Source organism: Myripristis murdjan, chromosome 15 (genome assembly GCF_902150065.1).
Source record: "Myripristis murdjan chromosome 15, fMyrMur1.1, whole genome shotgun sequence".
Lineage (NCBI taxonomy): Eukaryota > Metazoa > Chordata > Actinopteri > Holocentriformes > Holocentridae > Myripristis > Myripristis murdjan.
This window is the reverse complement of record NC_043994.1, coordinates 25,496,805-25,513,837: the sequence shown is the minus strand read 5'-3', so window position 1 is coordinate 25,513,837 and position 17,033 is coordinate 25,496,805. Positions and strand designations below refer to the sequence as shown.

The 17,033-nt window shown below is 41.5% G+C and overlaps 1 protein-coding gene across 3 annotated transcripts in view; it reads right to left on the bottom strand.

The window, feature by feature from the left end:
• cdh23 (cadherin-related 23) overlaps positions 1–16,615 on the bottom strand; it is a 187,738-nt gene extending 171,123 nt beyond the window's left edge. For 2 of the 3 annotated variants that reach the window (XM_030070566.1, XM_030070565.1), the window contains exons 1-2: positions 16,531–16,615; positions 12,129–12,203 (exon numbers count right to left, since the gene is read on the bottom strand). In XM_030070566.1, the coding sequence (XP_029926426.1) occupies positions 12,129–12,203; positions 16,531–16,615 (160 nt within the window). Of the gene's footprint in view, positions 1–12,128; positions 12,204–16,367; positions 16,371–16,530 lie in introns of all 3 variants that reach the window. The other variant, XM_030070567.1, reaches the window with a different exon arrangement.
• Between the last annotated feature and the right edge of the window lie 418 nt (positions 16,616–17,033).

Below are 17,033 nucleotides of genomic sequence, written 5' to 3'. Positions count from 1 at the left end.
GACTTCTCCCTGTATTTTTGTTTGCGCCAAATTGCTGATTCTAGAAAGAAGCCCTTGACAATGAAACATGACTTAACATGAAATAACATGAAATAACTTTTCTGTTTTACACTGTTGGATTGACGTTTCCCTTATTAACAACATTATAACTGCAAGGAGAATATCTCCCTGTGACATCAGTGGATTAATTATTGACTTGCTAGCCATGGAATAACAAAAACAAAACAAAACAGCCTGCAATTTTCCTTCAAGGGTACCATGTAAAAATATCCATCTTAACAAGCAATTTAATTTAGTAGCCTACTGAGGCTTACATTTTTTTTTTCTTTTTTGAAAAAGTGATATCATCTCTTGCTGGCTGAGATAACTCCAGTTCTTTCTGACACAAATTAAAGTGTTTCAAGAATGTTTGAAAATCAAAAATATTTTTTCCGATACTAGACAAATATGCTTTATTCTGTCTTGGTTCCTAGACAGTTCCCGAGACAAGCGATGCTGCATTGGAAATTAGTGAAACTGTCTCACACCTCCTGCAGAATTCTTCACTTACAGTAAAAATACAATAATAAGGAATAAGGGACTAAATTACTTGTTAAGATATAAGCAAGAAGAGAAAAGAGAAAAGCAAGAGTGAAAGTCAAAGCGCCTGGAAAGAAAACTAAACGGCGGAGAGCGATGGGGAATGGGGGATGGACGTGAGGGATGCTTAGCATTAGTTAAAGAGTCTGAAGCGACGTTGCGATGAGAGGCCAGGGTGTTGTGAGCGTTTGCATGGGCCATACTAACACTAACACATGCTGGGTAAGTGCAGACAATATAGCGCAGCACAGCGTCATGATGGATGGTGTGTTTGCAGACACCAGTGAACCGTGGAACCCATTATTTCCTGGGAGAGAGGAGGGGGGTGTAGGAGGAAGAAGGGGAGAGCAAGACACCACGGGGGAGAGATAAGGGATGATTGACTAAACCAAAACAGAGGTCCCTCATGGATGGCAGTGTGCTGGCATTATTGAGAAGCCATGGTGGGAGTCAATGCTGCAGCTCAATGACAGCAGAGAGCTGTTGGAGAAGTAAGGAGATCAAGTGTATCCCCTTTCCAAAGTGAGGTAGGCAAGGACTCTTCATGTGGAGAGAAAAACTTCCAGCCATTAAGAATATTTCCTGCAAGTGCTGGGACTGATCTCCTGCTGAGATCAGGTGGTTCTAACCTCAACAGAGGGGAATTCTTCACTTCTGCGTCTGGGAGATAGGATTTATAGAGCTAAGACTTACAAGCACACACATACACAAGCAGAGTCGTTCCCACTCTCACGCGCATAGTGCATATCCGCCAACTCAAACTCAGACTCACAAACAGTGACAGATACTACGGCGCTTGCCAGAGCAGCAGAAAGGACACACACATCGCATTCCAATTTGGCTAAATGAGGGAGGAATGTGGGAGCATAAACAGACCTCTGCGCTGCCCTGCTGACAGTCAGACAGTGACAAATACCTGCAGAGCATACCCTGCAGAACAGGCAGAACTGGATACCAGCCAACATCCCGAAAACACTGATTCAACTCTCTGAGGAAGAGCCCTGCTCTACCCCCTTCTTCTTCCCCTGACAATATCCTGATTACCCTTTCATTTTATCACTGCTCATCTTTCTTCATTCTTCTTTTTTCTGCATCTTTTTTTCTACACTACATTATCTAGTCTGTAGAGGCACAGGGCAAGACAAGTGTACACAGGGAAAAATATCCATTATAAAAAGTCATTTGATTAGTCTAGGAGAAAGTCTTGGAAGTGTTTTAGTCCAATCTGTAAGTGAGGAGGGACCATGCAAATGCAATACACTCAATGCAAATCAACTTGTTTCTAGACATTCATGCAACATTATCTTGATATTCTAATATCAAGATTGGTGAAGCGTTCAACCTAATTTCATGATAATAAAATTTTCTCCACAGTTTTTTTTTAGTTGTTATAATGAAAACAACATTTTATGAATACCGGAATAAAAAAAACCCTTATATTTCTGTGTGGAAAGGCAAATTTTGTACCCATGTATACATGCAGCATGTGCACATGTTTATGTGTTAGTGTATGTGCAAGTGTAAGTGCTTTCTGTGTGCATGTGTGTGTGTGTGTGTGTGTCTGTGTGTGTGTGTGTGAGACTGAGTGAGAGTGCATGTGGGGTAGACATGTTTGCTTGCAATGGCAGCTCTATTAAAGCCAAATGAGGTGTCAATGCAATCTTACAAAAGAAAAGTCCATAAGTGTTTAAAGTATAAATTGTGAATTTAAAGAATCTGGACATACTAACTAAACATCTTAAGGGCTGTGTGTAGCTGCACATAAATAAATCTATTCTATATAATACAGCTGTGCACTCTGAGATAAACACCAGGCAGCTGGGTGAAAATATTTTAGATACAAAAAAAAAGAAAAAAGAAAAGATATTTAACATCCCATGTGATGAGAGTAGTGCAGCAATTATTGTCATTGAGAGACATACATGGGATAAAAGAGTTTGTGTGAATGAATGAAATCTGCATCACAAGCAAGTATTGTGGAGACTAATTTGCACCAGTAGAGGCAGGCAGGAAGAGATGCCTCTCCCTGCATTCCAGGAATGGCCTGGCCAATCATTTGGGTCTCCAGGCAAATGGCACTGCCCGGGAGACAAACCTGGATTTCCTAACACCAAACAAGCATCAAGGAGGAAAAGCCTTATCTTATTTTCAAAGCAAAGGTCTAGCCATCAGCTCTCGCATTATTGCCATAGTTGGAATGGAACACTATGTATACAAGAGATTTCTGTCACTAGCTCACTATTTCCAATGATGACAACATGGACTGCACCATCTTCTCTATTAATATACATAAGACTGGTACTGTCCTGATTGAGGGAAATTAAAATAACCTTGATATTCTGAGAGACATTCCCCTTCACAGAGAGCTGTGGTAGAAAAAGAAGAAACTTGTGCATCTCTTGCTTTCCTCTGACCCAGGGGACAACAGCTCCTCTTTCCATCCTCCTGTCACTGGACCTCCTCACTTCAGCCTTGAAATGCTAGAAATTGACTTTACTGAGTTCCAAGAGCTGGCCACGATCAGCGTGGCCTCAGTGAACCAGCTGAGAAGGAAGCTCCTCAGAGGAGGAAGGCTCAGGAGATTCTCAAAATCAAGGATCAACTGTTTAATGTCCACCTTCGAAACACACCAGCCTCCAGTTTCCAGTTCACCTCTAAATCCCTTCTTACAACAGCATCACAGCCTGCTACCAGCTCACAGCCTGCAACCAGTTCTTAACTTATAACTAGTTCACAGCCTTAGAGTCCATTAACAGCGAAGGGAAGAAAATAGCACTGCTGATGGATTCTAATGAAAAGTTCACTGAGCCACACAGGCTTTATCCAGGCCAAGAGGTGCTAGCTCTGTGCTGCAGAAACATCCACCAGCCTTTGGAGCTGCCACAAGGCAACAGCCCAGATCTATCATTCTGCATGCGGGTACCAGTGACCTCTGCACTACAGGACTGCCACCCAGATATGAAAAAAATGGCAAAGTGGTGATCTCCACAATCCCTGGAGTTTGAGTTCCTCCCCATTGCCATACCTGAAATTAACAGGAATATCGCTCAAGAATGTGAAAGGCTCAAGAATATTAACGAGGCTCGTCATCTGTCCAGCTGTCAGTAGCATCTCTGTGATTATGGTCTACATCTTAACAAGAAGGGCATCAAGGCATTTGTAAAGGTTTGAAAAAAAATCAGCCCTAGGAACGCAGAGCCATGATCACCTTACATCACTGGGCAGGTCATCTCTCCTCCGTGGCTTAGCTTCATTTCTGCAGCAGGACTCACCAGAGTGCAGCCCTAACACCCAGAGCCCTTCAGCCCAAACATCCCACCACAGAGCTCTGAGCAGCAACAGAGCCTCAACAGCAGAGTTACACTGCAGCTCCGTCAAGGACTCCACACACTCCCGTCCCTCCCCCTTCCTCAAAATAAGATCTGGTACTGAGAGAGATCAAAGATACGCTCCACTACCAGCGCTCTTAATGTTTGGACCCAAAAGGCTGATCTTCATCCACCCCTGGTTCAACAAATTGGACAGCAAAAATTAAACAAGACCTTCCCTATCCCTGTGATCTCAGGCAATAGCGCTATAAATGCCTTTACAAACTCTGGGAGGCATATTTTAAATCAAAGAAGAAGAAAAAAAACAACAACTCGTACATTCATTACCAGCCTCGACTTCACACTGCTGCCAAGTTAGAAACTATTAATTTTGGTTAATTTAATGCAAGATCTTTGTTCAACAAGCCCCTTGTTTGCCAGGGTTTCATCAGCGCTAACAGTATCACTGGCCAAGTCCCTCTGCTATAATTCAGTATATAGGCCCCTTTCAGTTATTATGGGTAAATATGACACAGCATTAATACAGTTTCAACATTAATGTGTACAGTACTGTCAATTCAATGCACTTTCAACTGACTTTTTGAATCAGTTTGTTGAGGGACCTACTGGAACTTGTTAGCATTTTCTGTTTTTCCATGTAAAATGTTGAGTGCAAGGCAAGTTGTGTGTCTGACTCAACTTTTGCTTAACTCAGACTCTGTTATTACATTTTCAGATACTTTGCCATCATCAGGCCACAGGTTATCAAGCTTTATAAATAATAATAATAATTTTTAAAAAAAAATCTAAACTTTTCCCTTGGTGAAATGAACATACTGTTTATAGGTGATAAAAAAATGAAGTGCTGGGTGAAAAAGGAAAGCCAGTAAGTTACAAGTCTGCTGTGAATCAGTGCAGCGGTATCAAAATTCAGTTAATGATGTGAGCTTAATTTTTTTCTTCTCTGATCTTATGTCTAAGAATTGTCATAATTTAGGAGTCTTATTTATTCAGTTATCAGCCTCTCCCCAGATATGCTTTGGAGGCCTCCCTTGCAAACATGAGGAATTCCTGGCATATTTCTCTGTAAACGTGTTAAGTATTACCATACCTTACCACTCACTTATGATTTGCCTGTTAGCTGAGAAAGCAAAGCAGTTCTGACTTGTTTTAAATGCATCTTGTTATATACTTTGGAAAAGATTATTCCCTAAGTGAAACCTTCTACCTGTCCACTTGATATTATTGCCACTGATGTGCTCAAAAAAGGGTTTGAATACTGTGGACTGTCCCATTTTCTGTGTCAGCTTTCTCGGACCTTTGAAATTTACACCTCTATGTTCAAAAATGCTTTAGTTCATGTTCTAACTAATAATAAATACATAAATAAATGAATAAAATACATACAAAATAAAAATTGCTTTAATTTCAGAACATTTCAGTCTGGTTTTAGACCCTTCACAGCACAGACACTGCTCTTCTTCATTAATGACCTTCGTTAAACATTAGGGCACTGTGCAGTCTAAAGGCAGATTTATGCTCCATTTTGTGTTCACGGTGCTCATGGTACGAATGACACAGCTTGTGTGGTTTAAATGGCATGTCAACCAATCATCATCTGTTTAAGTAATACATCTTCCATGGCGTTTTTCGTGTTGCTACAAAAATGTTATAGTGCAGTCCTTGATACAATTGATCATACAATTTACTTAACTGCCTTAAGCACCGATACAGCCCTCGATCAGTTCAGTTTCATTTTTATCTCTCTAGCAGAACATTCTCAGTTTCAATTGGTAAAACATCTTCCTCTTCACAGTATATAACCTTGCACTCCATTCTTTGCCCTTTCCTCCCTGCACATGTTCCTTCTTGGTCATGCTATTCACAAACATAAAGTGTCTTTCCATTGTTATGCAGATGACGCTGAGTTATACCTATCTGTACAGCCCAGAGATCCTTGTTGTTTTGATAACTTAAAGGAGTACTTAAAATTTCTTACAGCCTTCAAACAACAAATTTGAAAAAAAGAATAAGATTCAAGATCAGCTAGAACACCCAGTCTTGAATATATAATGGACAGAAAGCTAGGGGTATTATTTAACAGCAGCACCACATTTGATGTGTTGATTAAAACAGGAGTACAGCTTCTTGCAAATGAGAAAGATTCATGAGATAACACCATTCCTCTCAGCTGACTTAGAGAAGGTAATTTGTGCCTTTGTCTCATCTAACTTGGATTACAGTAATCTACTCTTTTCATCATCTCTTTGCCATAAGCAGCTCGTTCAGAATGCAAGTTTTAACTAATCCTGAACAATGAGATTATATCCCCCCAATCTTAAAACACCTCCACTACAAGGTATTTTAAGAATTGATCTTGCAATGATGCTAATCACTTTTAAGCACTAAATAATGTGACCCCCATACACATACATATACATAAGCAACTTCACAGTCCTATATCCTACGGCATGGCTTGGCTCATTGTACCTAAAGCAAAAAGTGACTGAGCATTTCATATCACAACCCCTAACCTGTGAAATGACCTACCAAAGAGCTGATACAAAGTTTATTTATTTATTTATTTAATATGACCTATTAATTTCATTTTGCTTTGTTAAATGTCATGTCTCTCCTTTAATTGGGTTCACTCTTATTATTACATCATCATTACAACTTTTATTTTATCTACTATTTATATGTTATTATTTCTCTACTATATTATACCCACTCATGCTTTTTGGTTATGCTGTTTTGTTTGATAAATGTTTTTCAGAGCACTGTATGAATTCTCCTCCTCCTCCTCCTCCTCCTCCTCCTCCTCCTCCTCCTCCTTCTTCTTCTTCTTCTTCTTCTTATTTTTACTATTATTATTATCATTATCCTATAATGTCAGCAAGAGAAAGGAAGGTGAAAACTCGATCTACTCTTGACTCAGAATGTTTTATACCCAAGTGATTGTTACTTCTCTGTTCTCTTGCTTACAAATATGACACAGAGAGAAAAAAATAAAATCAATTGCCTCAGCAAATCAAACCTGAATGCCGCCACTCTACCTACAATTCAGTCTCCTATTCACCGTCGGCGGGGCAACGTCAGGATTTGTTCACTGATGACAATATTAAGAGAATCTTAGATATGTTATCTGCATTGACAAATCAATACATGCTGTCCAAGGTAAAAGTATACTGTTGGTGAAGGTCTATACTGTTTCAGGGGCCTACAGACAGTCCTTCCCATTTCTAAGATACAAAGAGGTGAAGAGGCATTCACACAGCACAGCACCATTCTGCTATTACTGCCAATAACTCTGAATACAACTTTAATTATATGAGTGGAAAGGCAATTTGGCCAATACCATATTGAACGGGAAAGGAGAAGAAGAGGGAGAGGCAGACTGCATGTATGTGTGTGTGTGTGTGTGTGTGTGTGTGTGTGTTGGGGTTGAGCGGGTGCTATGGGTGAGAGCCACAGCGTAACAACCATAGTTAATGTAGGGAGTGCTAGGCAGCCGACAGGAGGGAATTGGCTGGTGAGGGTGCACACAGACATTATCAACACGTTTAGGGAGAAGGCTTTAATAAGTTGTTCCCTGGGGTTACTTCCTGCTCCTTAATTATTATTGAATTAGGAAAGCCATAGAGCTAATTAAAAGTGCAAGGTATTTACTGTGGCAGTAGAACAATGTGAGGGAGTAACAGAGAAAGAGTGTGAGCGAGAGTGAGAAAATTACAAGACAGAGCGAGGGTATCTTTATTGACACAATCATATTGGCGTGAACTGAGCGTCTTGGTATTTGTATCAGCGCCTCGTAGTTAGATTGTACAAATGTGCTGCTAAATCACCTGACAGAAGTGGTTTAAAAACTTTTATTAGTTAGGTGAGGAAACATATACATTGCATAGTATATATAAACTGGCATTGTCATTGATAAAACAGTAGAGTTTAAAGATCCCAGGCTCTGTAAGCACATCTAATCCTGTTAGCCTTATAGTGGATTCTGCCTGAGCCTTTTCTCCTTCTCTGTGGCACCAAACAATACTAAGGGGAGTGAATTTGAGCGTACACAATAATTCATCACTTGTAAATGAACGGGTGTTTTAATAATGTTAGTCTGAGCCAAACTTTTAAATTTAATCAGACACCGTAGCCTTATGCTCAATTGGCAAAAACTACAAGACACGCACAAACCATCCCAGTAGAGAGCGGAAGTTTCTTATTTTGAGCAAATGTTGTGTTCACTCCACAAGTTAATTACTCAGTAGAGAGCTTAATCTGCCGAATCAGGGCAAAGTGGATTAGGAGATGAGAGCGTTTAATCAAAGTGTTCTCTCACTCTAATTACACATCCCATTTCCTGACACAACACACTGTTATCTGCCACTGCATTTAGACATCAGCTCCTCCGTTTAGCCACCCCCCAATGAGTGCATGATCCCAGCGCTCGCGTGTGACAAAGACATATCAAACACACACAGAAGTGCCCACAAAATACACGTGCACAGGCATAGCATACACCGGTGTATACACACACACACACACACATATACAAGCATACGTGCACACACAGGCATGCAAACACTCTATCTTCTATATATCGAGATAAAAAGAGTGAGGGTTTTACTCTTAAAACCATATGAAATATTCATTCATTCATTAAAAACCTTTATTTGATTTTGAGATCAAGCTGAGGGTCATTTTCAACCGAGCTGAAATCCACAGAAAAGGATATGTTTTTTTTTTTTTTTTTTTTTTCAAAGGTTTAATATTCTTTTAGTAAATCTAAAATAACATCATTTGTTATCATATGTTTGTGGTGCATGGCAGAACACTAAAAGAGCCTCATCACACACTACAGGTGTCATTCACACCAACTCAGGCAGTAGCTTTCTCTTGGGTTCAGCGTCATCCACACCTCAAACTGCAAGGCCTGCGCTCGCCAGCTTGATGCACAGCCTCACTGTCAATTGGGCCAAATCAAAACTGCGATTGACTCTGGAGTGGCGAGGCTTGCAAAGAATAGTATTTACGCCAGAGGTGTGAGTACAGAGTGAATAAGGGACCTCTCTGACTGTCACACATGCCTCTGCAACACACATGCAGGGTGTGTGTGCAGCATCTCTCCTGCACCCTCACTGACTTCTGAGCCAGGCCGCTCACTGCTGAAAGCGGGAGACGAGGGGATGTAGCTTCAGATCAAATATCCATGCTGTGGTTGGATGTGCTGCCTCATCTCTCTGATAAATAGTCATGAGCTCCTGTCAGCCACACTGGGCTGTGGCTATTGGCTCTGAGGCCTCTGTGTGCCTTGCAACTGTAGTCACTGATCTGCTGCCCAGAAAAGCCAGGTAGAGTGTGTGTGTGGGCGTGCATGCGTGCATGTGTGTTTGTGTGTGTGTGTGCAAATTGTTTGAAATCAGGAGACCTAGTTGGCCCATGTCTACCATATGTCTTCTTGTGCATGCATGACTCAGTCGGCTACCAAACTGGCTGGGTGTCACCTCGCACATCTTGCTCACATGTACCCCATGCTGTTACATCGACACCAAGACGCAGCCCGGCAACCGCCATGGTAACTGAATGCGGCCAATCAGAATGTTACTGTGGAAACCTGATCACCAGGTTGAAGTCATGCAGTTCAGCTTTCAGAGAGTTAGATAGCAGCTCATTGAGGCTGCTGATCAGAGCTATGGTGAAATAATGGCCAACTGAACTATGGCAAGGTAGAGTATTTGAATATGATTAACTTGCCTCTTTTGTTCCCTAAAAGCCTAATTTAATAATTCTTTATTCTCCGCACAATCTCTTCGCTGAACCTTGAGATGAGAGAGTATGTTTTTTTTAATCTACCTTTTATTCAAATCTACAGTACGGGTGATGTCGGTATTAAACCCACTGATAGGCTTGTCTACTGTGTCAGTGTGTTGTATGTTAAGTAGTTGTGAGTTTCTGTATGAAAGAAACTCATGGACTCGTGCTTAAAGTGCCCCCCTCTCCACACACACATACACACACACACACACACACTACAAACCCTGCCTCCATAGCTTGATTCAGAGGCCTGTGTGTGTGTGTGTTTGTGTGTGTATGTGCATGTACTGAAGGGCCTCCTGGACGAGGACATCTGCTGAGCTAATAAACAATAATCTTGACAAATTGTCACTGTCCAATCACTCAGCCCACCCTAATAATCACACCACTGCATAAGCCATCACGGGCCGGGCCGGGGACATGACTGACGGCTCTCTGGACCAATGGAGGGGGTTGCTGGACCGAAGCCCAGCTGCCTGAGGAGAGGACACAGTGATTCATGGCCAGAGGGCAACCTGGAGAGGGTGGTTAGGGAAATGAGCAGCGCCACCCGCAAACACATCCATGCCCTTGGCTGGTTAAAACACCAGCTGACTGACTGAGAGGTGGCTCGCCGCCAGAAACAGCTTGGCACTGTTGGATGGAGAGGCCAAACCAGGGGAGTATGAGAGCAACGAGGTTAAGGAGGAGGAAGCGGATGGTGGGCAGGGATGACCGTAAATAACTTTTAGATGGCAGTAGTTTGAGGTGAGCGCTCTAAAACAAGCAACGTATTCACATGATCAATCAATCAAGCAGTGGGAAAGTAGCTGATTTGCTCAACTAAAAAAAAAAAAAAAAATCTCTTGATTGTTTGATAAGTGGATTTTTGTCTGGAGCTTATTTATTAATGCTCAGAGCATTTTACTGCTGGAAAATGAGAAATATGTTTTTGTCTATACTAAGGGGGGTTTTTATTCTAAAGGTTATGGAGACATTTTTGCTGTGTACACTATTTCCCTTAGTAAATGTTCTTAATGAGGATACTGATTTACAACTAATGGTATTTTATTTGCTTCTATTTCTTCCTACCGCTTACAGTTTGTATTACAGGGATTATGGGGTAAGAGCAACTCTTTAAATAAATCCCTTAGAGACTATCACTTTGACGGTGGTATGTTTGTTGGGAATGCAACAATGATGATGAACGGTGGCCTTAGTTGTTTCCTGTCCTTTTCTGACTTAATTACAAAGTGTGCGAACAAATGATGATGATGCAGAAGAGGATGACGGCGAAGATGATTAGGATAATGATGATGGAAGCTCGGTGGTATGATCTTTGCTCTTGCTGACTCTAATACAAAAGGTAAAAGCGCACATCATAGGTCAAGATCAAGTTCAAGTTTATTTAGAGCACTTAACCACTGCTATAATCTCAAAGGGCGTTACAGACCCACAGCTAATAGTAAAAAAAACAAAAAACAAACCTGACCCTATGGAAAGAGAAAAACTCAGAGACAGAGGAAAGCTCATTCCAGGCCAGCCAGCAGTGCAACGGGTGCACAGTGGGTGATTATTAGCAACTATTAGGTTGTGTGTGCCAGCATGATGTAACCCCTAATCAACGCCGATAAACACCAACAGACACAGCCACCCGACACACAGCTTTGATTTTTGAGTGAGTAAATATGGCTAAATGAACACACGGTGACTCAGAGGAGGAGTGCAGGCGGACTGGCAAAGGGTAAAGGTTATGTGAGAAAAAAAAAAAAAAAAACTTCTAGGAAATCAATCCAATATAAAGGATTTTAATTCTGAGCCACCGACACTCTCAGAAGATGATGAAAAGCCAGACATCTCCAAATTGCTCTGTCAATCACTGGAACCAACAAAAATGACAAAAAATAAATAAGAAAGGGAATATAGACCCATGAGGGAACGGATTCAACCGTATCTGGATTTCATGCCGTAACCCACAACGTCCCCCGACAGCGATGGGACATGACATACAGGCGAGCCTAAAATAACATTGAGATATCAAATCTGGAGGAGGTCTTTCATTCAGGCATCAACACCAGGACGTGAGATCTCCAAAGCAGCCAGGTTTTCTGCAGCTTTTGCATGAGCTATACATCAGACAGACTTCCAGAATCACTCAGATGACCAGGCTCCAGGGCCCCCCTCTCATCACGTACAGACACACAAACACACACACGCGTACAAATACACACACAGCAGTGATAGAGGGCGTCTGCTTCTATCTCTATGTCTCTTTTGATGTTATTCTTTACTTGCTCTTCTTTGAGTAATTTGAGTAAGGGGCTGAGGGAAGAGGACAACTGCTGAGCAGTAAACAAGTTGACAGAGCCATCAATAAAATACACCTTAACCTTCTTCAACCCATCTCAATGCATCAAACCCAGCACTCTGACACAGTCTACGGTGACTCACCGACAGTTGTATTCTCGTAGATGAGAAGGTAGGTCTGGAAGAATTCGTTTTGGAAGCGCGGTGGCTGGTTGGAGGCTGTGATGGAGAGAAGAGAATGAAAGGTAAATTGCATTACGTTCAAACCAAAGGCACAATCTGTTAGAATCACCATTATTTTTTGCTTTTAATATTTCATAATTTAATGATGCATGACATTTTAATATAAATAACTGCCCATTTGAGTAATTTCAATGGTGAATCAACCTACACCTGATTCTCCTGATCCTGTAACCCTGTATTTGTCATGTCTTTTATGTTTTTCTTGGACAGGATGTAACTTAAACCAAATTTCCCCTTGTGGGACAAATAAAGTATGATTGATTGATTGATTGATTGATTGATAAAAGCTTGTATATTTGCTGCTTTGAACACCTGGCATCAGGCAGGTGTCAGCAGTCATGGCTGAACAGATAAAGAGAAAAGCGCCACCGACATAAACTAAAATTTCATCAACAGAAAATCCGAGCAGACAGAGTTCACAATAGTGGATCCACGGTTTGATTGACAAGTGACCTCTGGGAAGTGCAGTGCAGACACACAACAGCAAAGAACATGGGCATTAATTAGACCAAGGAAGCGAAACAGTAGCAACTTGTTTGTTTATTCCGACAGGTTTGATGATCCCAGCGCTTCCAAAACATTTCCTGTCCCTCTGCTAGGCATGGGCAGCGCTGTGGCAAATATATTCATACTTGAAGGTTTTGTGTACGGCATCATTTGACAAATTCTAGGGACTTTTTTGATCAGCTGATGGCGTCTTCCATGGAACAGAGCTGGACAGAGAGGTTTGAAAGCCCTGAAAAAGCAACTGCGGAGTCACTGGCATCAATCAGCATCTCAATCACCCCCCTGCAGTTATGCTGTGGTCATTTTGTTCCAGAAACAGTGAAATCTTATTTATTGCCCTTTTAAAATGAAAATACAGGGGGTTTTACAGATTATCACATTAAGAAGCACTTTGCAGTCATTTTGAAGTCACACAGAGAAAATCAACTAAACAAGAAACATAATGCTGCTGTCAAGAGGGGAAAAAAAAAAACATCTAACGGCAGTTTTGGTGATTTTCATTCTTTAACTTGGATTGAATTTTTATGGGGTGTGTTGCTGGTAGACCAGGTTTTGTGCCTCTGTGGCTCATGAAAGCCATTCAACACCCTGATCAGTTTTTTTAAAAAATGCACTAAAAATGTGTTTTTCTAAATTCTTGAAAAGCGGACTTTTCAAAGATATAAGATCTGATCCCACAGCAGCAATATAACCAGCATAAAAGAAGCTTTAAAAGTGGATTTAAAAAAAAAAAAAGAGAGCAATGTGAATGAAGGAGACTCTCCCATGGCAGCTGTTTGAGGAGATAGTGCATGTCCAATCATATTTAGCATGTACACAGTGTTTATCTACCTCTGTATTTCCAGCAAACAAAGTAAGAATACCATGGTGTTAATTCTTTGTGATTACTGGAATATCACAAAAGTTAATGCCTATTAAGGGTTAATTGTTGGGAATAGTGGCACGCGTGCGGACCCCTGCTGTGTTTGGGCCTCTGTGGTGTCAGAGGGCAACAGGATACAAGCTGTTTTGTTGAGAAGATCAGGGAACAAAGCTGACGGGCTTTGATCAGTCAAGCGGAGCGTTGGGCCACAGAGACACTGAAGCCCGTTTGAAGTGCGAGCGTTTGATAAAGTGAATCGGTCCTTTGAATGTGGGAGCTTCTCGTCCTCACACTAATTCGCTTGCCTGCGCGGAAGAAGATACTCATCATCGTCTTGCCAACATGGCTCTTAGCGGGTGCCAGGAACATGGAGCGTGCTGCGCAGAAGGGAGTGGGGTGCGGGGCGGCGATGGGGAGTGTTAACAAGCTCCCATCCATACCTGTGGCTTAATTACTGTGAGGCGTCAAGTCAGGCCCGGCTGGCGGAATGAGGATAGATTATACCCCCCAAAAATAATCACAGCAGTTATCATTCCTGCCATTTGCTGGATAAGGGAGGTAATCCTCAAGATGGGCACAGGGTCAGTGTGTTAATGGGTTAGTTAGAGGAAGCAAAGAGGAGGGAGAGAGGGAGGGATTCAGGTGAGAAAATGTAGAGAGGTAATGCAGGGAGAAGACAAACAAGGTGTGAGGGGAGAGCCAGAGGCGAGGATGGTGGAGGACTTCGGAGTGAAAAGCCCTTGATAAACTCATTGTGGTTGATGGAAAGAGGTTGTGGCATTCGCTTAATAACTTTCCCCGCTGCTTCGGCTCTGTGTGTGATTGGAGGTGTCTCCTGCCTGTCACAGCGAGACTGTTACCGTGACTTTGCACAGCATCGAAGCACTCTCACTCGGTCTGTCTGTCTCTCTCTCTCTTTCCAACACTCACAAAGACGCGCTCAGCAAGCAGTCAAATCTTTTAAAGTGGTTCTTCAGGCTGCAGAATAATGCCAGACAGACATAGGGAAGACAAAAAAGTGCGAGCAACGACGAAGGAATGACAGGATAAAAATGGGAGTAAAAAAGAAATAGCACATGAATAGAATCTGAAAGGAAAAAAAGGCATTGAAGACAAGAAAAGGCATGGCAAAGCATGAGAAGGTAAGAGACAGAGAGATGAAAAAGTCTTTTAGGGCTTTTGATTATCAAAGACTGAAAAAACTCTTTTCTCTTACAGTACTCTCGCAGGTTTTCACATTTTAGCAAGTAAGCAATAAAACAGCATTGGAACATGCATCACATAGCCATCATAATTTTTGTTAAAGCTCCCATGACATGAACTCCAATTACTTTTGCTTCCTGGAAAACAGCGTATTTTAAATGGTGCACCAGCGGACATAAATCAAATTTCAACTAATAAAACCATCACAATTTTTTTTTAGCAATCCTCAATCTGTCTCATCTAGTTAAACTGTATTTTTTCTCCTCCCTAACTAATATCCTATTGGTTTACTCTCTTAAAAAAATCCTTCCCATGTTATGTTTCTCCACAAAATCCTGTCATAACAGGAAACTTGGAAAAACAAGGAAATAAGAGTGTCATTTTAAGGGGCTTCGTTCAGGCCCGGCAAAATATAGTACATTTATTTAAAAGGAAACGGTGGTGCATTGAACACCATGTTGCAATTTGCAAAGCGTTGTACAGGCTGCTAATTACAGCAGCTGAAAGGCTTTTCTGTGTGGTCTTAACACAGACTTCTCCAAGCCCATTGTTACTGGTTTAAATACTGATTAATGTTTCAAAACACATGTGAAACTATAGCGGCTGCCTTGGCCGTTTGAAAATATCAGTGAAAATAGACTTGAAGATGAGGTACACTTTTTCTTCCACTTTCTTAAATACCTTAAAAACCTATCAGAGATGTAGCCTCTGTTTCTCACACTACTGACATTGCTGTAAACTTTATATATCAGTATCACAAACCCCAGGCCAGAAGTATATGAAATAACAGACTCAGATAATCTGGCATATATGTCTCCACACTGACATGTAAATAATTATTATAAGAATGTAATATTTTTAGTGTTCTGTGTATTATTCTATGCACGTATCAGTTCTTGTTGATGTTACATGAGCACTTCAGCAACAGAAGTAATCTCGTCATGCTGCTAAAGCCATTCTGCTTCTGATTCTTATATGTATGCACAGTGGGTAATAAGTCCTATATAGTGTATACATGACTGGTGATTGGGCTTACACCTCAACACGCACACCAAACAGGAGCAAAGGCGCCTCAAAGTGTGTTTCAAAACGTTGTACATCGATGCCGGACGCCATGGTAAAATGTTTTCAGAATCAGCGTGCCCGGGGTCTTCGGCTGACAGATGTAAACTTCACTGAGTGTTGCAGTGTTCATGGCACAATTTTAATTTTTAAAAACATGTATTTATTTATTTAGAGTGGGACTGCATCCCTCACACTGACACTCATGAGTAGCCAAAACAATCACAGGCTTCCACTGATGGCTGCACAGCAGATATACAAGAATCACTGGAAAATAAATTAAACTATAAGCTCTATGCCAAATGTTTATGTTCGCTGACGTACATTTTTCAGCATGAAACACATCCCCCTGCGTGAATAAAATGCCTGTTCTTTAAGGGACGCCAAGGGACTTTTACGATCAGCCGATGGCTACTCCCATGGAAGTGAGCTGGACAGAGAGGTTTGAAAGCCAAATAATCTCAGGCCCTACTGAGTCACTGGCATCAATCAATATCCAAATCAACCCCCTGCAGATAAACTGTGGCCATTTTGTTCCAAGAACAGTGAAATCATATTTTTTGCATGTAATTCCACATTTGGTGATTTTCATTTTTTAACTTGGATTGCATTTTTATGAGGTCTTTTGTAGCGCTAGGTTTTACCATATTTATCCTCGTGGGAACTCACCTTCACAGAAAGGGTGGAGAAGGAGGAAGGGAAGGAGGAGCTTGGCCAATGTCATCCTGCCGCCTAAACCCACACTCCACGACATCACCTGCACCTGCAGACACACACACACACACACACAGTATGTGAGTTGGTGAGTAGGAGATGTGATCAGCACAATTGGGAAGCAGGGAAAAAAGATCCAGAACTCCGTATACTTAAAAGCAGGTGCGAGTGTGTGTCTGTGTGTGTGTGTGTGTGAAGGCAAATTCACAGCAGCAGCTCATTTACACTGTTTAATAGCCATAATCAAGACGTCGCACTCTTAATTGTCGGATGAAAATTGACTGTCTGGTGCAGTGCAAAAAGGAAAAGCAAAGTGTAAATGGTATATGCGAGGCGCTCATCTGACGCAGCTTTCCAGAGCCAACTGTAAGGTCGAAATTAATGACGCATAATCACACTTAATACGTGGAGAGCATAATTAAGCCAATTATAGCATTTTGATGGCTGTGGACGTTTGT